The sequence below is a fragment of the Nicotiana attenuata genome, unplaced genomic scaffold, assembly GCF_001879085.1.
Source record: "Nicotiana attenuata strain UT unplaced genomic scaffold, NIATTr2, whole genome shotgun sequence".
NCBI lineage: Eukaryota > Viridiplantae > Streptophyta > Magnoliopsida > Solanales > Solanaceae > Nicotiana > Nicotiana attenuata.
Window position 1 is genome coordinate 73,925 of NW_017671917.1, and position 21,612 is coordinate 95,536.

The following is a 21,612-nucleotide window of genomic DNA, read 5'->3' on the forward strand; positions in this document are numbered from 1 at the left end:
TTACTAAAATCAGGAAACGTTGCTATCCACCGGAGTAATTCCACAATCATTGTTTTTAGGTTTTATCGTACATGATAAATTTTATTAAAATGTTAACGATATGATCAGAAGTTAAGATGAAAAAAATCAACAAATAAACTCAAACAAATGTTGGTGAGTGTACAAGCGACTGGACTTATTCAACATACAGCAATAGAACTTTTACCAGGGGCGTGACAGACTAAATTAAAAAGAACAAAAAGGAAGTTTAACAGGAGCCCGTATAACCGTTAAGATCTCCCCATACAGCTTCCTCGACTTCTTCCCATGATTTTGCCTTCCTTAGTTCCTTCCAAGTACCGAAAATAGCTCCGAGAACATTTTCATCATGCAAAATACAGTAGCACCTGTATCGACGAAAGTCATTTAAGGTGAGTTTCAAGCATATTTCATGGCAAAAGGAGTACGACGCTCCAATCTACTCTATCTTCATCTACAGTGCTCATGTTGGCTATCACATAGAACATTCGGTCTCTAGTTCTAGTTATCTACTAAAACCTCCTCAACTTAACAATCTCAAGTTTAAACTCCTACAGTATTCAGCAACTCCTCCGCATGTTAAACAGTAAGGCAGTATATAATGACTCGAGTTTGAAAGTGATCGAGGGGTCTGATTGATGAGAGTATCATATCGGTGGAAATCAACAATTCTAAAAATGACAAATGATGCCTCGATTTGGTGAATGACGAGGGTCATGGATTATAAGACTGTTGCCACATAATCGAAGCACGCGTTACTATCTTCATAAGGTCAGGTATTATATTAGCTCTATTGGTGAAATTTAGACTTTGAAGAACAAAAGGCCTCCAATTATCTCATGGGAAACACACGAGGACAACATAGAAGAAATATGACAACGTCAGACCATATGTACTCACATGGCTCGGTAAGAAAGTCTCTGAAATCTGTTGCTTTCAGCTGATGCATTAAGTCCTCTTTTAACAAATGGAAGTTTATAGCTATCCAAAAACTGCTTCAGTAAACGTGGATCTCCTCTAAAGACATCCAGGTATATCGGGATTAAGTCAGAAATCGGGTCCCCTGAGAAAAGAACTGGGTTACTGATCACAGAAACTCAAATGTTTAAAACTAAAATCAAATCAATGAACATTTTATAACCTTCCACATCTTAAGTTTTTAGTGATGCAAGATTTACAGTGCTAACTTTAGACTGATCTAGTTAAAGTTAAGTAATGGCAGGTATAATATTTTCACGCAAGACTCTCTGTGCCAATTAATATCAACCAAAAAGCTACTCTTGTCAAAAGTATGCGAAACCACTTAAAAAAGTTAAAGCCTTTTTCTAAAATGGACCTTAGATATCTTATTGATTAGCTCACATGTTAAAATAAGTAAACCTAATCTGCACATTGTAAGGAGGGCAGAATCTAACTGTGTCTTAGAATTACTCTGACTCTAAAAAAATTGTTCTGTTTAAACTAGGCAAAGCCTGCCTCTGAAGCTGGTGCCAAATTCCAATCAGTTCCATATCTATTCCCTTTTTCTTTTCTTATTTTTCTCTTTTTCTGCTATTATAATCATTGATATTCATCTAATATGCTCATAAACTTTACCAGATTCATTTGATACAAGCAAGCATTAAAAAGTTACTATCTTAGACATACCGTAACTTCTCCAAATTATACATAATCTAGGGCCAAGCAGCAGAAGCCTAGTAGAGTCCGTATAAGAACATGGTTCGTTCATCGGGAAAAGAAATATGAAACTATCAGCAGACCAAGCCCGAAAAAGCAAGGTCAAAGTTGCTTAATAACTCACCAACTGAAAGATCACTGAAATCAAGTATATGAGTAGGACGCCATGCATGTCCAGGCTCACCCAAATCAGATCCATTAGCATAAACATTGTCCATCAACTCAGGATCATCAATAGTCCCTGCAAAGCGAGAAGCAACAGAACATGGTTCCATGTGGATATTGTCATCCATTACATCGGAGTGTATCCAGGTACAAGATCTGGATCCCATGTCAACCTTAAAAAGGAGACAATAAACAAGAAGTCAGAGAAATGCATGACAAAAGAAACAATAAAATGTCTAGCAGACTGAAGGAAGTCCAATGAATCACTTCATTATTAAATATAAGAACCTTTCCAAGGTCATCAGGGATGTATTCCTCAACTTTCTCAATCAGTTCTCCGGGAATCGGATCACCCCTACAGATTGAAACAACAAAAGACTCAGATCCAACTTCTGCATTAGAAGCTCAAATTCACAGTGCTTGTGCCAGCATATCTAAATGTACAGGGAAAAGGTCACATATAGGTGTCACACTGCAAAAGAGTAATAGAGCAGAAAGCAGGCATCATAATACCCAACATACAGAGATTATTTTTTGATAAAGAATTAACACATACAGAGATTAACACGCAAATCTGTCTGAATAGATTTTTTTCAAAAAAGGCACAAATAACTGACGTACATTACCTTTGATGAAGTGAACAAAAAAGTTAAAACATTAATCCAGTAGAAAACAAGCACCACACCCAAAACACAGAGGTTAACAAGAAGTCCTTGCCTAAATATAATAACTGAACATAATTGTCTTTCATGTGGTGAACAAGAGAGTTAAGCTAGGATAACATGCCTCTTCTACCATATTAATTATGCAATATATAAGTAGTAAAGAAGTCATTACGGATTTTAACTTTTCAATTGAAGAAATAACTTTATAAGAATATCTTTTTTTCCCTAATGTAGGTGTCTCGTGAAATTTCAAAACTACATTTCTTTATAAACGAAATTCACAACTATTAAACTAAAAATTGAAATGCATTTTATATATGTGTCTTTGTTTATTAAAAGTAGAGTTGGAACTTTATTATATTTAAATCAAAATTAGTCAAATAATAGAGAAAATTTGACTTCAGAGATTTGTAGCATTATTTGGAAAAGAAGAGGGCCCCAAGTACCATTTTGAAGAAACTAGTGGTAAGTCGTGGTAGGCAATAGTCCAGAGAAAGGCTTTAGTTTAATAGAATAACACGTATCGCTGATCTGATACCAAATGAAGAGACAATTAAGAATCAAAAAAGAAACATTCGTATTGTCCCTGACATAGTTGTTACATTAATGCAACACTAACCAACCCAAGAATTCTATAAAATAATAGAGAGGAATTAGACCAACAGTTTTATTATCTATGGCGTTTGTATCTAGGAGAATAAACGAAGATCATGATGTCAAATATCACTGTCAAAGTCAAAACCAGGTGAGTAGAAGCAAGGTAATAAGAGAAGATTCACTACATAATACTGAGACTTTAAAGCTGCTTTATGATCAACAAAGTATTCGGTATTAAAGGTTTACCATTTGGTCAAGCGGTTACAAACATCCTTCTTTCTCCTGTTCAGAGTTCTCAGAAACAAATTCCACTCTCCAGGAGCACAAATCTTGTCCTCATCATCCTCCAGATACCCATTAGCATTGAGGAGTACTTTCTGCTGGGCTTCCGAATATATCGAATCATTCAAAGCTGGGCATGGCACAAGATGAAGGTTGCGCATTTGTTCTCCCAGGAAGGAGGCCAAATTTACAGTATCTTCCCATGAGATGGAATCTCTTCTGCTAGCAAGAGCAAATCAAATGAAAAGGAGGAGCAGTGCTTCAAAATAACAACTGAAAGTACTTCAAATGAATGATACAGTCAGTTATAGACATCTATTAAAATAGAAATGGATCTCACTAACATTTGAGCATATATTTTTCCTTTGCATCTCTGTGTTATGACATATGGCCATATTGTTGAGCCGCTGCCAGCGCTTACTAGTTCGGGTAATGACATCCCAGCTTTTTTGAAATCAAACTGCCTTTTACTCCACAGACCAAATGGATAATCAACTTGCTCAAGTTCCACAAGGGGAGTAATGTTAGCAACCACCTCCGGAACTCCTTTGCCATCCCAATGTTGAACTTTATACAATCCATTTTCAATATAAAGAATCCCACTGGCCAAAACATTAGGACTGTGATTCTTCAGAGGGGAGTTTATTTTCTGGAGTAGACTGTAAAACTCAAGCTGCAAAAGATCAAACCATAACTGAATCAATAATAGTACAAAGAAATAGAAGGAAAAAAAAAAACTGCCAGAACAACAGATCTACCTCAGTGCCCAAAGAATGAAGACAAGCTTCTAATCCCTCTTCAACAAATATTTTTATAACATTGTCCCCAGCTAGATAAACCTGTACACAAGTATTACCACTTGTTAGGTTAATGATGATACTACATCTTTGTAAGAATGATTGATCTTCCACTCTTTCGTAAGACATCTCAACTTCAGCATTAACTCATTGAGATGAGAACAGCCTACTTGAGTATTGATGTTTTAAACCCTCAACATTATCACAAATGTTATAATGTCAGGGTCCAAGAATAACTAAAAGTTCCCTTCAACTTCAGTCTAGAGAAAAAAGTGACACTAAGAAATAAGCATAACAGTCGAAGATCCGCGAAGCACGAAAACTTACTGGATTGCTGCCTGTTCCAACAGGAAGCCTCTCATCATCAGTTGGCAACGGCAACCCATGGGAGGTACAAATTTCCGCCACATATGTGTACCATCTATCAGCATTCAGCGCCAGACAGGCTCCCTAGCAAAAGTAATTCTAAGGTAGTCAGAAGTGATAACAGAAGCTTAAATTACATAAAAGTCACCCTGATGACAGATGACAATTATTAATCTAACACCTCATTGTGCACAGTATACATAACATGTGACTACGTGAGATCAGCTGTGCAGCTGAACAAGGTCAAGGTTCCTGCTATGCAGCAACTTAGGTATATATAAACTCTTCAAATTAGTATCTTATTTCATGGTCCAATACAAATAACAAACGGAGAGACATATAATGATAATTTTCTATTCCCTAGCCACAATTGACATTTTCCACGAAAGCTTCTAGTATACTTTAGAATAGTAATATTGACTGCGCCCCCCCCCCCCCAAAAAAAAAAAAAAAAAAGAAAAGAAAAGAAAAGAAGACCAAAACTAACCATAAACAAACAAAGAATGGAATATATAAATACCTTCCATATAAGGTCTCTAATCCCTGGTTTTCCAACCCAAAGCTTCGATAACCACTCTCTCATTTCTCGCTGCCCAATAGAGTTGCTCGAGCTCCATAACGAAGTGTAGTGATCCCGCTCTTTATCCAGAAACATAGCTAAGAAATTTATGTCATAAGAAAATTCCACCTCTCCCAAATCACCATCTATAGTACTTCCATTTTCTGAACCTTTAGCAGGTTGGTCAACTCTAATCCTCTTCTCTTTCCTTGACAGGTCAGAGCAGCTCAAACTGTTATCCAAGGACAACACATTTTTCCTGACATCCTCAATACTGATATCATCCAAAGCAAGAAGCCCAGCACGGCAAACTCCTTTATGCCTATAACCAGGAGCCATATCCAGACACACAAATTCAAAGTTCTTGGTGTTCACAAAATTCTGTGTCACAGCAACAGTAGTCTCCAAATTTAGCACGCAATGCCACCATCCACTAGGGACAAATATTGTTTCCCCAGGCAGTTGAGTACATTCTATCGGCTTGTCCTCCTCAGCGAGAAGAGGGTAAAAGTCCAGCCACCACTGGGTGGACAGGAGAGAAAAATCACATAACATGGCTCAAACAAATTAAAAACCATCACAACATTAGGCAAAGTGGAAGCAAATTATTTGCATCTAAAAAAAATTTAATACCTGCAAAGATGATGGAGTGTCAATACTGACATCACCATCTTCTTCATTTACATGAACTGTCACTCCTAAAGGTACTCTCCCAGGAGGATAAAGTGCCCACCTGCATAATAAAAATGAACAATGACCTTTCTATCCCCCGATAAGCATCGCAATGGTGATTAATCCACTAGTTCCAAACTACAGTATAGGAATAATTCTTGGAGCAGTGTAAAATGAGAATGCCATCAAGATATTTCATAAGTTCCAAATGAGGTAAGTTACATGGTATAAAACAAACTCAAATCTACTGTTGAAAGGTTGGTGGCAGAGTTACATGATAAGGGGTAGTCCGGATTTCATTCTCTCTCAGAAAATGAGGAATCTGAAAAAGGACATCTCCAATTGGAACAAGGAAAACTTTGGCAAGCTGGAAGTCAGGAGAAACAAAGCATTGGAAGAACTAGCTGCATTAGAACACATCACAGAAAATAAAATCGCAGTACAATCTGAAAAGCAGAAAATCTGGAGTTTAAAAGTGGAGCTCGAGGAACTAGCCAAAGCTGAAGAAACATCTTGGAGACAAAAATCAAGGTGTCAATGGCTAAAAGAGGGTGACAGGAACACAAATTACTTCCAATCAATTGCCAACTCTCACAGAAGGTTCAACAATATCGACAAGCTCCAGGTGGATGATGAATTAATAGAAGACAAGGCAAAAATCAAAGAAGAGATTCTGAGCTTCTATCAGAACCTGTACAGAGAATGAGGGATGGAGACCTACAGCTAATTTTGAAGAAGTTGCTACACTTTCAGGGGAAGACAGGGAGATGCTAGAGAAAGCCTTTGACGAAGAAGAAGTGCATAATGTTATTCTTTCATGTGCCCCAGATAAAGCTCCAGGTCCAGATGGCTTCACATTGGCTTTTTTCCAAAAATCCTGGGAGTTTATCAAACCAGAGGTGATGGGGGCTCTCAACCATTTCCATCAGCAATGTTACATGGTGAGATCATGCAATGCTTCTTTCATTGCCCTGATCCCTAAAAAGAAAGGGGCAATTGAGCTCAAAGACTATAGGCCAATAAGCCTTATTGGAAGTGTTTATAAGATTGTGGCCAAGTTGCTAGCAAAAAGGCCGAAGAGGGTTATTGGTAAACTTGTGTCCAGTCACCAGAATGCCTTCATCAAACATAGACGGATCACAGATGCAGCACTTATAGCTAATGAGACTTTAGATTGGAGGATTAAAACTGGGGATCCTGGTATTATGTGCAAGCTGGACATAGAGAAGGCTTTTGACAAACTGAACTGGTCCTATCTAATCTCTATACTGAGGAAGATGGGATTTGGAGACAAATGGATAAGGCGGATCAGATTCAGCATCTCAACAGTGAAGTACTTAGTTTTAGTCAATAGGGAACCAGTGGGCTTCTTCTCCCCTCAAAGAGAGATCAGGCAGGGAGACCCACTCTCCCCTTTCCTATTCATTCTAGCCATGGAGGGACTAAGCAAGATGCTTGAAAAAGCCAGAGAAATGCAGTGGATTCAGGGATTCAAAGTAGGCTCCAATATTGGGAACTCAGTCACTGTTTCTCACCTGTTATATGCTGATGATACTTTGATCTTCTGTGAGGCAGATAAATCGCAAGTTATGTACCCGAACCTCACTCTTCTCCTCTTTGAAGCTCTGTCAGGGTTACATGTAAATGTGCTGAAAAGCATAATTTACCCTATCAATCAAGTGCCTAATGTGGAGGAGCTGGCAGGCATTATGGGTTGTAGCATTGGGACTCTACCTACAACATGCTTGGGCCTACCATTGGGTGCTAAGTTCAAAAACTGTGAGGTATGGAATGGGATCATTGAAAAATTTGAGAAGAGACTAACCTCCTGGCAGATTCAATATATATCCATGGGTGGCAGATTAACTCTCATCAAACTTTTCTCTCTCTCTAGAATGAACTTTTCTCTCAGCCATAGCTGAAAATGACGAGGAAATCGAAGACTAGAGGGGGAGGGTTGAACATACAGGAGACAAATCTAAGTAATGTGATCGAAACAAGGGGAATTCCGCAATCAACTGATGCTAAGAAAACTCGAAGCCTCAATGTACTGCAAGGAATACAGCCATTAGACCTGAGCCAATCGCCTACCAATGGAACGGTAGCTAGAAACAATGGGGGGAAGAAACAGGATGAGAAACGCAACTCATGGGCAGATAAGGAGGAGGAAGAAGCGGAAAAGCTAAAGGTTGCAGGGGAAACACGCCCTAAGTCATGGAGCAAAATTGTAGCCAGTCCAATTTATGAAGGATTGGACCTAACTCCTCAACACCAGAATAGCTCGAATGTGAAGATTACTATGGAGGATATAAAGGAGGAAATCGATTACTGGAGCACAACAGTGGTATGTTTTGTACTGGGTTCTAATCCTCCCCAGTCAGTGATGGAAGGGTATTTCCAAAGGATCTGGGGATCGTTGGGCATTGACATTGTAGCACAGGCTAATAGAGGTGTGTTTGTGGTGAGATTCCATAGCTGTGAAAGCAAAATCAAAGTGATCGAAGATGGAGTCCAGATGTTCGACAGAAAGCCAGTGGTGGTAAAACCTTGGAATCCTGATATAGACTTGAAAAAAGAATCAGTAGACTTGATCCCAATGTGGATTAGGTTTATTGGATTGGATATTAAATACTGGGGGCAAGCTGCACTCACAAAATTGGCAGGGCTAGTAGGAAAACCATTGAAGGCTGATCGTGCTACAACACAGAAGGAGAGGCTGACTTTTGCAAGAGTTTTGGTGGAGGTTAAACCTCACCAGAGTTATCCTAACACTATCATGTTTGAGGATGAAAAAGGCAGAATAGTGGAGCAGGAGGTTTTCTATGAATGGAAGCCAACTTTGTGTGAGAAATGCAAGAATTTTGGGCATGAAATGAATAAATGCAGGAGATTCATCAAAGAGGAGAAAGAGAAACAAGCTAGCAAGAAGACTGGTAATGAACCAAGCATAGAGAATCAGCAACAAAAGGAAAAGCAGGAGGGTAAGGAGCAATGCAAAAATGTGCAGGTAGCACAACAGGAGCAGGGGCAGATAGCTAGAAGCAATAAGGGGAATGAAGGAGCCACAAAAACAAATGATGTGGCAACAACATCAAGGAGTTGGCAGAATATAGTGAGAGGGAAAATATGGGAAAGGAAGCAACAAGGGGACATAAGAACAGGGAATCCCTTTGCCACATTAGGTGAACAACAACAGGAGAACACAGAAGAAAACAGCAGGAAGGGGGAGGAGATTATAACAGAAAAAAGAAAAGGGAGTGAGATGGCCCTGGGAAAAGGGCAGGATGGGGGCAACCCCTCATCCAATGGATAGAATAGGTTTTTGGAATTCTAGGGGACTGAACAGGCCACATAAGCAGACAGAAATGAATCTGTTTATGAACAACCAAAAAGTTGGGCTGTTTGGTCTCCTGGAAACTAAGATTAAGAGAGCAAAAGCACAGCAAGCTGCTCTTAATCTATGTGGAGGGTGGTCATTTACTACTAACTTAGTAAAACATCCAACAGGCAGGATTTGGGTTGTATGGAAACCAGGTGTGTATGATGTTAACATCACAAATGTTACTGAACAACTTATTCATAGTATGGTTACTCACAAAGGGACAGGTAACAAGTTCAATGTTACCATAGTGTATGGGTTCAACAACCAAAGCATGAGAAAGCAAATGTGGGAGGATATTAGAAGTATACACCAGCAGAATAGGGGTCCCTGGGCTATTATGGGGGATTTCAACTGTATACTGAGTACTGAAGAAAGAATAGGAAGCAGGGTGACACTAGCAGAAATCACAGATTTTAGGAAATGTATGGAGGATTGTTCTATGCAGGATATGAGATCTTCAGGTGCATTCTATACATGGAGCAATAAGCAAGCAGGGGGAGATAGAGTAATGAGCAGGATTGACAGAGTCCTCACAAACTATGAACGACAGACTCAACTGCCAGCATCTGAGGTACACTACTTACAACCAGGACTATTTGATCATTCACCAGGTTTAATAAACTGGGATGGAGGGGGACAGCAGAGTAAGAGAAGATATAAGTACTTCAACATGTGGAGTATGGCATGGGATTTTAAAGAAAGAATAAAAGCAAACTGGAACACTGATAGGGGGGGTACAAAGATGTACCAACTGGTGGGGAAAATGCATAGAATCAAGAGCACACTGATGAAAATCAACAAGGAGAGTCAGTAATATTGAACAAAGGGCAGAGGAAGCATTGAATAGGCTGCAGCAATGTCAAAGTCAGGTGCAGCAGGACCCTAGGAATGAAGCCTTGATAAATGAAGAAGTAAGACTAAATGAGGAAAGCAGCAAATGGGCAAAGGCAAGACTCATGTTCTTGCAGCAGAAGGCTAAGGCACACTGGCTCAACCAGGGTGATCAGAACACCAAGTACTTTCATGGTATTCTGAAAGCCAGGAGGAACAACAACAGAATATTCCACATAAAGGATATGAAGGGGCATGATATTGATGATCCAGAAAAGATCCCAGAGGCATTTATAGAATTCTACACAGAATTACTTGGGAAGAGTGTGGAGGATAGAGATCATGTTAATAGTCAAATTATCAGACAAGGTCCAATTGTGCAAGAGGAGCAGAGAACTGAATTAAATGCAGCATTCAGTGATAAAGAGGTGAGGGATGCCCTATGGGCAATTGCAGGTGACAAAGCACCAGGTCCAGATGGATTTGGCAGCCAATTTTACAAAGATTGCTGGGAAGTAGTAGGTTCAGATGTAAAAGAGGGAGTGCTGGAATTTTTCAAAGAAGGCAAGATGCTCAAAGCCATCAACAACACTATGATTAATCTCATACCAAAAAGCCCTCATGCTGAAGCAGTTGGAGATTACAGACCTATAGCTTGTTGCAACACAATCTATAAGGTGATTTCAAAAATGCTATGCAATAGGCTCAGGAAAGTCCTACCTGGGCTTATATCCCCTAATCAAAGTGCCTTTGTGGAAGGCAGGAGTATTGTTCATAACATATTGATCTGCCAAGACTTGGTGAGATTGTACAAAAGGAAGAATACAACCAAGAGCTGTTTGATCAAAGTAGACCTAAGAAAGGCATATGATACTGTGGAGTGGGGGTTTGTGGAAGAAATGATGCATTCATTGAATTTCCCTCATAAGTTTATAAAGTGGATAATGGCTTGCATCACAACTACACAGTACACAATTGCAGTCAATGGAGATGTGCATGGAAGTATCAAGGGCAAAAGAGGATTGAGGCAAGGGGACCCTGTTTCACCCTTACTATTTGTCATATGTATGGAATCTCTCAAGAATAATGAAGTGGATTGCTGAGCAGAAAGGATTTCAATTCCACACCAAATGTAGAGAACTCAAACTCAACCACTTATGTTTTGCAGATGATGTGCTTTTCTTCTGTAAAGGGGAATGGAAATCAGTGGAATTGATCTTGAGAGGGTTGGAAACATTTTCAAGAGCATCAGGCCTACATACTAGTGCAGCAAAATCATATATCTACAGTGCAAATATGGAGGAGGAATGCATTCAGGATATCTGTGAGCTCACTGGCTACCAGAGGGGGGACCTTCCATTTAAATACTTGGGAGTACCAATCTCAGCCAGGAAGCTTTCAGCTACAGATTGATGTTGGCAGGGTAATGCTTGTCAACTCAGTATTGATGCATATCCACTCTTACTGGGCTTCAATATTCATCCTTGCCAAGAAGGTACTTAAAAGTATAACAAGTATCTGCAGAAGTTTCCTATGGGATGGGAAAGGGAATTCAACAAAAATGGCACTTGTAGCATGGGACACAGTATGTAAACCAAAGCAACAGGGTGGTTTGGGGATAAAAGATTGTATGGCATGGAATGAAGCAGCAATGGTGAAATATGTTTGGAACATAGCAAATACAGAGGATAACCTGTGGGTGAAATGGGTGAATCATGTATACATAAAAGAGCAGGATTGGTGGCAGTATGTCCCACCAGTGGATAGCTGTTGGTATTGGAAGAAAGTGTGCATGTAGAGACAAATTTGCTGCTGGTTTTGTCAACAATGGCTGGCTTAAACAGGGGGACAAATATACAATACAAAGTGGATACCAATGGTACAAAGGTGAAGTAGAGATTAAGCCATGGTATCGAGGGGTATGGGGTCAGATGAATGTGCCAAAACACAGCTTCATGAGCTGGCTTTCCATGCACAGGAAGCTATTGACAAAGGAGAGGCTGCAAAAGTTAAAGTTATGCCAAGATAGTGATTGCTTGATATGTGGAAGACATAAGGAAACAGTGGAGCACTTGTTCTTTGAATGCAAACTATCAGAGGAGTGCCTGAAGGAGCTGCTAAAGTGGATGAAAAAAAGAACAACAAAAACTGACCTTGAAGGTATATGGAGGAGAATAATCAGGGGAACACAAGGGAAGAGATGCAGAGAATTCACAACAGCAATAGTGGCAGCGTTAATATACAGAATTTGGTGGGCAAGAAATGAAGCATTATGGAACCAGCGGGTTCCCACAGTGAAGAGTATATGTACACAAGTGGAGCAAGAATGTAAGATTAGAATAGTTCCTCTGTTAAACAAAAAATGTAGCAGAAAAGAAAGAGAATAGATAGATCAATTGTAGAGATATGGATAGGAATATAGAGAAGGAAGTGTAGGAAATATAGAAACACACAATAGAGGTATAGAGGCAAACATGGAAGAGCGAGGGGAAGTTTTGTAAAGGCCTTGTTTATTTGTGAATAAAAGATTTCTGTTTCACCAAAAAACTCTCATCAACAGTGTGCTTGACAGCATACCAACATACTTCATGTCATTGTTTCCCATTCCAAAGAAAGTACTAAAGCAATTGGATAGAATCAGGAGAAACTTCCTATGGGAGGGAAATAGCAACACCCACAAATTTCATCTGATAAAGTGGGACAAAGTCACTCAGCCAAATTGCAATGGAGGATTCGGAGTTAGAGATCTAGCAACCCATAATAAATGCCTATTAATGGAGTGGCTTTGGAGAATTGGCACGGGAGAATCAAGCCTATGGAAGGAAGTGATCATTGCCAAGCATGGGAAAAGAGATAACTGGAGCACTAAAAGTTCTAATGCACCTTATGGTGTGGGTCCTTGGAAGTACATCAGTAAATTGGGGAGTGAATTTTTCCGGTGCATCCACTTCAAACCAGGCAATGGGGCTCACATAAGATTCTGGAAAGATAAATGGCTAAACAACTCTTCACTCATGGATGAGTTTTCTAGCCTATATCAGATTGCTCTACACCAGAATTTCTCTATAGCTCAAAACAGAAATGGTAGCAACTGGGATGTTCACTTTAGGAGAGCAGTGCAAGACTGGGAAATTGATAGCCTATTTGATTTGCTAGCAAAAGTGGATGGGTACAATATTGATGCGAGCCAACCAGATTCCATATGCTGGGGAAGCAAGGGCGCCTTCACAGTAAAAGAATGCTACAGGCAAACTGATTCCCAGAACCAGGTGTTAGATGCATGGCCCTAGAAGTTAATATGGAAAACCAAACTGCCTATCAAAGTCATTTGCCACAACTGGATTGCCCTCAATGAGGCCTGCTTAACTCAAAACAACCTCAACAGAGGTGTTATCTATGTCTTATCTATGTCTGAGAGATGCAGAAACTGTCAACCACCTGTTTTTGCATTGCGCCTGTGGCTTTTGACCTTTGGAATATGTTCCTTTGCATTTTTGGCTTGATTTGGGTCATGCCAGAATATGAAAGAGGCACACTTGAGCTGGAGTCTATGGAGAGTTGACAAGACCATCAAAAAAAAATCTGGTTGATGATCCCCGGTGCTATTTTTTGGTGTCTATGGAATGAAAGAAATAGAAGATGTTTTGATGGAATCTCAACTCCAATTCACACTCTCAAAGCTAATTGCCTACTCAATCTTTTTTGTTGGACTAAATTAGCTTCTGTAATTAGCACTAACTAATTTTTGGACTTTGTTAGCTCCCCGGTCTTAGATTGACACTGTAAAGGGAGCTATAATTCTTATTTTTTCTTTTTTCTGCATTTCATTACTTTTGTAACTTGCATCTCCTTGGTGCATTTTGCTAATGAAACACCTTATTTCATCACAAAAAAAAAAAAAAACTCAAATCTACTCCTTAAATTTAAAGCCTTCTGGCTTTTTCTTTTCTTTCCCTTTTTTTGTTTGGGGGGGGGGGGGGGGTCGGACAAGGNNGGGGGCACAAGGAGAGTCATAACTCAAGAAGTAGACAACTTAGAACCATTTCTGTCGTTGGAGATTTTTGAGCAAACAACATCAATCTAGTTTTATAGGCAATAAACTCCCAGCTGAGAGCCAAAATCTGTCTTTTGTCACCATCCACTTCTTCGCTGAGCTTCTTTTTAGCTCATTCCCTGCTTCCAGCTATCATAAATGCAAAGCACTAAAAACTCGTAATGCATTAACTTACTAACGCCTATCCAGGAAAACTATGGGAAGATATTCATCGAGTCAAACTCTTTTTTCCCTTGTTAAAACTTTTAAGAATATATGAATTTGGCTATTTTCAAGCGCACTTTTCATGAAATAACTTCAAGGAAAAAAGTGACAGACTGACCGAACTCAAATTTTCAGCAAAGCCAGCCTCTTACACCCACGAACCTACCATGAAATGCAAGAAGTATGATATGCCTATAGGACAGAAGGGCATAGAGAGCTTAAAAAAACTCGTTCAGAAGTATAAACTCTCTAAATAAAATTCCTACTTAAGCCTCAGCATTCCATCTTTGATTTCTTTTTCATCAACACTAGGGCAGCTGTTTTCTGACCAACCCCATTATCTCTACCCACAACTGAGCAAACCAGCATTATCTCCAATGCGTTCTGCCTTAACTTCATTGATTGGTGAGGGAGATTATCAACTAAGTAGGCAATAATGAGTACGAGTTTGATTGGTCAGGAATTATTAAAGAACACATGCACTAACTGAAGTATTCAGCAAGACCCTGAGACAAGATGACTGGGAAAGAGAGAGACTGGTTCTCAATAATATACCTTTTACGACCACATAAAAGTGTATTCCACGCACTAGTTAGGGCAGGATCAACATGCCAAGAGGCACCAGACCTCTCCGGTCCCATAATGAGCCATCTGAAAGGAGGTCGTTGATCCCTGTCCAGCACATCAAAGAAGTCTTCTTTGAATATATTTGGAACACTGTAATCCTTCAACAATTCTGGTGCAGTTTCCCCGAACTGAGAGAACACAATTCAAATTAGAACAATCTGTCACGAGAGAAACTGCACAGAGAGAATAGCAGGAGTGTAAAGGAACCTTCTCATCAAAAATGTAAAGAGGATCCTCGTCATGCTGAAGTTTGATGTATGACACATAGTCCTTAAGTTTCATCTTAATCTTGTGACGACTTCTTTGAGATAATTTAAATGCTGTATCTTCATATTTCTTCAAAAGCTCCTCCGTAGTCCATGTAGTGCTTGCAGGCCAAGTGTCAGCCAATCCAGCAATTAGTACCTGTTATAGTGTAACTAATAAGCTTGGTGAAGAAGATAATCTATACTCTCATGAGCTGTCAATCAAGAAAACCATGCACATAAGCTGTCAGCACTAAAAAGGTTCAGACTAATTAAACCCCTGCCTTTCGCCCCCTTTTAAGAATACATATGAACAACATAGGTCATACGATAGAAAATGCAACCAGCTAGATTTAAAGAGAAAGGTCCAGTCTATATCATCAATCAGCTATACTAACTGGAGTCTAGCCATATGAATCCTCTGTATAATACGATGAATTCAGTGTATATATAAGAAAGAAAAGGAGGGAAATGAAAGGCAAAAAATATTGTAATGAAGACGGGAAAAAACAACAAGAAGAAGAGGCAACGAAGAATCACTAAACAACTTGTTTTCTGACATGCACTTGTAAAACTAATTATTACAAGACAATAAGCTCTCCTTCATCTATTCAAGTGCCCTACTTTGACTTGGGAACAACTAGTAAGGAACACTTGAAATGCCAGAATAGTTGAGTAGAAGTGGGTCCAAAAGTGACAGAAAACTAACTTCGCAAGAACTTGAACATTTTAGTCTGATTTCAAGTGGCAACTACAGTAATTTTTGATACTTGGATATCTGTTGAAGGTAATAGAGTAAAGGTGTCCCTTTAAGCAAAGTAGACACAACTGTGGGATAACTCAAAATAACAGAAAATATGACATATTATTTGAGAAAGGCAGTATGTTAAACGGAAAGGAGGTAAAATGGCATGAAATGATGCAAGCTAAAACATAACTTTACCACTAGTTGTATGCGATATAAGTAGTGGATACAAAGATAATCCAACAAATTACCAACAATCTAACAACCACGCCATGTGAGTTAAACAATTTTAGGTAGCGAACACCATACCGGTTTCTGTCCATCATACTTGTCATGAAACTCTTCTATAGAAAGGTTCTTCGCTCTTTCCACGTTTCCGGTATCATAATAAAATCCATTCAATGATGTATAGCACCGGTATAATCTACGATACAGGAACAAAGAATTGAATCCTGCACAAGTTGAGCTCCCATTAGTACATTGTGTAGAAAATCCAAGAAACCAATAGAAACATATGTATACACATATATATTACCATCAAAGTGTAGCGGCTTCCGGCAGGATTCATTGTTTTCAAAAGTCACATTCAATCTACATCCAAAGGGAAAATACAATGAACTGTCAGAAAACAGAATATATGAAGGTTAACTACACTGCAGAGGAAAATCCTATGAATATCCATACTGGTCCAGGGCTGTTCTTTTCCAGGAGCCTTTATACTGAAGCTGGCGATTAGCAATATCAAGGCATATGCTCATCCATAGGGGCTCCTCATTGCATAGAATATACATCACACTGCAAAATGGTAAGTATTTAAGAAACGTACGGGATAAAGTGGCACTGAGTTTTTCCTTAAGCTTACATCAGAAAATGAAGGCACTGAAAGCACTTCGAATAAGGAGCTGTATCTCAAGAAATCATGTCCAATCAATAAGCTCGGCTCTACTGACTCTACGAGTGATTACTAGGCATAAGGGCACAATCAATAAAGGTAGTAACTTTGTCATTATCATCCATACTATCTTAAGCAGATATTCTAAGTATTTAATCAGATTCCAATCAACATGCTCACAGGCACACCAACAACTTGATCACCCGGGCAGAAATAAGCAAACAATGAGCAAACTATCTGCTTCTATCTGCCATAGACCAATAATAACTGAAAATGAGAAGAAGAAACGGACACAAGATCAACATTCTACTAATTCATAGAGATCAAATAAAAATTGAACACCTATAGGTCAAAAGAAGCAATAAATCATGCAATGATGCAATTGAAACTAAAGCTTAATCAAATTCGAAACTGAACCGTCATTCCTATTTACATATAATGAGCAGAAATGAGCTCCAAACCAAAAGTCATTGTGAATCATCGTATTTACAAACTATACGATCACAAATTCCACATTCAAAAACATAAAAAAATACACAAAACTAAGTTTTTTGCAGAAAAAAAACAGTAAAGGAATTGAAAAAACCTGCTAACACAGGAAAGGCGAGCGACATCGCGAGGAGTGAGAAAAGTCAGTATAGCGCACAAAACTTCGTCGGGAAGAAGTCGAAGGTCTCCGAGAGCCGCCGGCCTCCGATCTATTTGTTCAACTTCCATTGGCGATGACTCAGGTTGCGTTTGCAATTGAGGATTTTCTTCTACCTCCATTTTTCGTTTTTCTAATGTTTGAATTGAGAAGATGATTTGCAGAATTCAATAGTTTGTTAAATCTGCCGCGTAAAACTTAAGCAACTCTTCAGCGCGTTAGATTCTTTCTTTTTCTTCTTTCTTTTTTTAAAAAATCCTTTTCTCCGGTTCCTTAGGCGTGGTAATAACGTGTCGCGTTCCACCAAAATTCATATGTTATCCAATTATCATTGGTTTTGTTAGGCTTTGTTGCAAATTTCTTTTATTTTTTATTTGGTAACGAAGACATTTATTCAATCAAACTTAAGAGTTATTATAAGCTGGGACTATTCTAGGACATAGAGTTTCAAACTTATCCAATACAAAAGTTGAAACAACAATAGAAGGCGAAACAAAATACAATATAGGATTTCCAAAAACATTTGAGCTGCTTCCATTCTTGGCCAAGAGGTCAGCGACTCCATTTGCTTCCCCTGAACACGTGTGTCACCATAGGCACCCCCATTCTAGTTAGCATCCATCTGCAATCATTTATCAAAAATTGGTATAGGCAGGTGCTGTTAGTAAGCATGCTGATTAAATCATTGCAGTCTGTTTCAATTACTAATGGCATGATATTTTTTGCAGAGCTATTCTTAGACCATGCATGAGAGCTAGGCCTTCCATGTAGATATTAGTTGCATGGGGTATAGACATGTTGAAGCCCGGGATCTAATTATTATCGCTTCTCTAACCAATGCCCCCCTTTTCATGGATTGCCTATGCTTGAGCCATCAATGTTTCACTTGAATAATCCTGCGTTGGGTAGCTGCCACTTTATGTAGATAGTCATCTTTGGGCATGGCTTCTTTTTTGAAGTTGTTAGCAATTTGTATTCTATTGTGCTGTTGACAATATGCTCTAATAGCAATGGTTTTTTTTTTTTTGGTTGAATATTTTATTGTTTCTATGTATCCAGATGTGCCAGAGGATGAAGGGCAGGATGTCAGCCTTTCCTATATATCTGTTGAATTTGAATTTCAATTGGCATTGTAGTTTTACCCATTTGTTCATAGTGAGGTCATTGTGGGGTTGGTTTGAGTATTTGTAAGAGTTGTCCAGTTGATCCCAAATTGGTTTTGAATGGAGACAATTAAAGAACATATGCTCTAGATCCTCTTCTTTAGACCTGCAGATGTTACATAGACTAGAAGCAATAATTTTCCTATTAAAGAGCAATCTTGATGTTGGAAGTCTATTATGGACTACTATCCAGAGAAATGTTTTGATTTTGTTAGGCATATCCAGCTTCCACAGCCAAGTATAGTCTACCGGATTTCCGTCTGCCTCTGTGTGATTCGCGATGATTTGATATGCAGCTTTTGTAGTGAAATCCCCGTTTGATCCCTTAACCCATATGTACTTGTCTGTAGCTGGTTGAATTTGTTTTACATAGGTACAATTTTTTTTTTTTGCAGATGTTATCAGGGAGCTCGAAGGAGAGATTGTTTAAATTAAAAGAGCCACCCTTGAGAATATTTTTTTAGAGGAGGTATTGTTCATGATTTGTTAGGGGGCCATGGATAAGAGTCCTTAAGAGAGCTAAGTTGTTTATCCAGGCATCTTGACAAATATTAATAAATTCCCCATTACCCACTTCTCACTAAATACCTCTTTCGCAAACTTCCCTCCCCTCCCCTACCCCCCCCCCCCCCACCAGTAACTATGTTTTTCCAAATGTGAGAGCCCTTTTTTTCCAGAGTGCTCCATTTATTAGTGTGTTTATTGTCATTATACTTTCTTTAAAGGACTCGAACCCAAAGAGAGTCCTTCTACTTTACGCACCTCCATGATAGGGCTGCATTAAAAGAATTATTTTTCCATTTTGATTTGTATGATCCCGATCCTCCCTCCTTCTTTGACCTAGTCACAGTGTCCCAATTTATTAGGTGGCACTTTCTTTTTTCCGAGGTGCTTCCCCACAAGAAGTTCCTTTAGATTGTGTCAATGTTTTTTAGGGTAGCTTTATGAAGGCTAAATATTTGCATAACGTGGTTAGGTATAACTACTAATGTGGCCTTAATGAAGGGAGTTCTACCCGCTATATTTAAGTGGTTTATTTTCCAGCCTTTTAGTCTACTATTGAGGCGATCAATGATATATTAGAAGTCTTTTTTTGAGGGATTTGAATTCATAATGGGGAATCCTAGGTATTTTCCTACTTCTTTAGAGTATCTCATAGATAAGCATTGGCTAATGTCTTCCTTCTTTTCCAGGGTGGTATTGTTGGAGAAATTATCTTTGATTTTTGGAAATTGATAGTTTGGCTGTAGTAGTTGCAAAATCTATGAAGTGTATTTATTATTGAGTTACAACTTTTTTGGTTGGCCTCTGCCAGTAGAATTAAGTCGTCCGTGAAGAAAAGGTGCGATAAGTAGGGCTCTTTGTTTGATATTTTAATGTGTCCCATTTATGGCAGTCAATTTCGTGATGGATGAGACTGGATAACATTCCCATGCAGATGATAAAGAGGTAAGGTGATAAGGGATCTCTCTGTCTGATTCCCCTTGTGGGTCTAAGAAAGTCTGTACTAAAGCCGTTTATCATGATAGATGTTGATGTGGCAGGACATGATTAGAGAAGTCAATGAGAATCTAACGAAGGACCATTCTATTTTGTCGAAAGCTTTTTCGAGATCTATTTTGATCATCATTTTCCCTTTTTTTTCCCTTAGTCCTTTTAAAGTAATTAATTACCTCGTTGACGATGATAGCATTATCTAAGGCTCGTCTCCCCTTGAAGAAGCTTGTCTGAGTGGGGTGGATGATTTTTGGTAGGAGGGGTTTGATTCTATTAACAATGATTATTGTGACAGTCTTGTAAGCGGTGTTACAAATAATAATAGGTCTAAACTACTTTATAGTTTCAGCATTTTGACATTTTGGGATTAAGCAAATGTAGGTTTTGTTCATTTCTTCTACCATTTTTGTACTACTGAAAGAATTCTTGAAAAATCTATTAAGTAATTCTTAGTTTCATTCCAAAAGTTTTGGTAGAAGAAGGGGTAGAGACCGTCCAGCCCCGAAGCTTTATAAGGTTTGAACAAGTAGAGGGCTTTCTTGATTTCACTTATAGAGGGATCAAGGCTTAGGTCAAATTGGTCACTACTATCTAGAGTAGCGTAATAGGACATTGGGGTATATATTAACTGTGAAAGGTCTTGTCTAGTGGTAAATAATTTTCGAAAAAATTCAGTGATTATGGGGATAATCTCTTCTTGTTCGTAATACCAGTTCCCTCCTTCGTCTCTAAGATTAAGAATTCTAATCTTTCGTCTACGTTGCACGGTAGTGATATGGAAGAACTTAGTATTAGCGTCTCCCTCATTTAGCCATTGAATTCTTGATTTAAGTTTCCAAAATTCTTCTTCTAACTTTAAAAATCCATTAAATTCCTCTAGTAGATTTGCTTTAAGATCCAATAGGAATTGGATAGTGGTATACTTGGAAGAATTTTGGATCCCGTTTAGTCTTCATAGGATGATGTTTTTTTGTGAAAAATATTTTCAAAAGTATTGACATTCCATTCTTTTACTCTATCTGTGAAATTATCAATAGCCGTAAGTATGTTGTCTTGATTGTTCAAGAATCCTTTACTAGGTGTTTAAACGTGGGATGAGAGAGCCACATGGATTTTGATTCTAAAGACTTTGTTGTTACGGAAGACATTTCTTTTTCAAATCTAAATTGATAGGGAAATGATCCGAGTATACCCTAGTAAGGTGAGTGACGTGGGCTTCTGGGAACAGATTTATCCAATTCGAGTTGGCCATATATCTGTCTAACCTCTCCATTGTATTTGTTTTTGATTTTTTTCCTCTTATTTGACCAAGTGTATTTTGCGCCCTTCAACCCTAGGTCCAGGAGTCCGCAGTAATCTAAACATTTTATGAATTTTAAAACTCTATTGTTATTTATAGGCAGGCGTCCGAATTTTTCATTTGCGCTATTTACTTTGTTGAAATCCCCCGTGACTAGCTAAGGTCCTTTAAAGGAGTTTGCCACTATTTTTAGGTTATTCCATAGGATGTTTTTCTCTTCTATTAAAC

At 38.7% G+C, this 21,612-nt stretch overlaps 1 protein-coding gene across 1 annotated transcript; it reads right to left on the reverse strand.

Moving 5' to 3' along the window:
• On the reverse strand, positions 1–17,721 carry LOC109210874 (F-box protein At1g78280). Its single transcript, XM_019374349.1, has 16 exons — positions 17,365–17,721; positions 16,571–16,681; positions 16,422–16,477; positions 16,196–16,338; positions 15,104–15,301; positions 14,825–15,024; positions 5,760–5,859; positions 5,088–5,648; positions 4,529–4,651; positions 4,163–4,243; positions 3,749–4,077; positions 3,369–3,623; positions 2,149–2,215; positions 1,820–2,033; positions 919–1,081; positions 1–386 (listed from the first exon to the last, which is right to left on the reverse strand). Exons 1-16 carry the CDS (start codon positions 17,544–17,546, stop codon positions 248–250), a joined length of 2,922 nt encoding a protein of 973 aa, XP_019229894.1. The 5' UTR covers positions 17,547–17,721; the 3' UTR covers positions 1–247.
• Positions 17,722–21,612: the final 3,891 nt, after the last annotated feature.

Excerpts from the sequence above, each read along its gene's own strand:
- LOC109210874 (XM_019374349.1), bottom strand. The coding sequence starts at position 17,546 with ATGGAGGTAGAAGAAAATCCTCAATTGCAAACGCAACCTGAGTCATCG. Across the intron at positions 4,652-5,087 it reads TTAGAGACCTTATATGGAAG|GGAGCCTGTCTGGCGCTGAA; the intron begins GTATTTATATAT and ends TACTTTTGCTAG. Across the intron at positions 387-918 it reads AGACTTTCTTACCGAGCCAT|GTGCTACTGTATTTTGCATG; the intron begins GTGAGTACATAT and ends TCGTCGATACAG.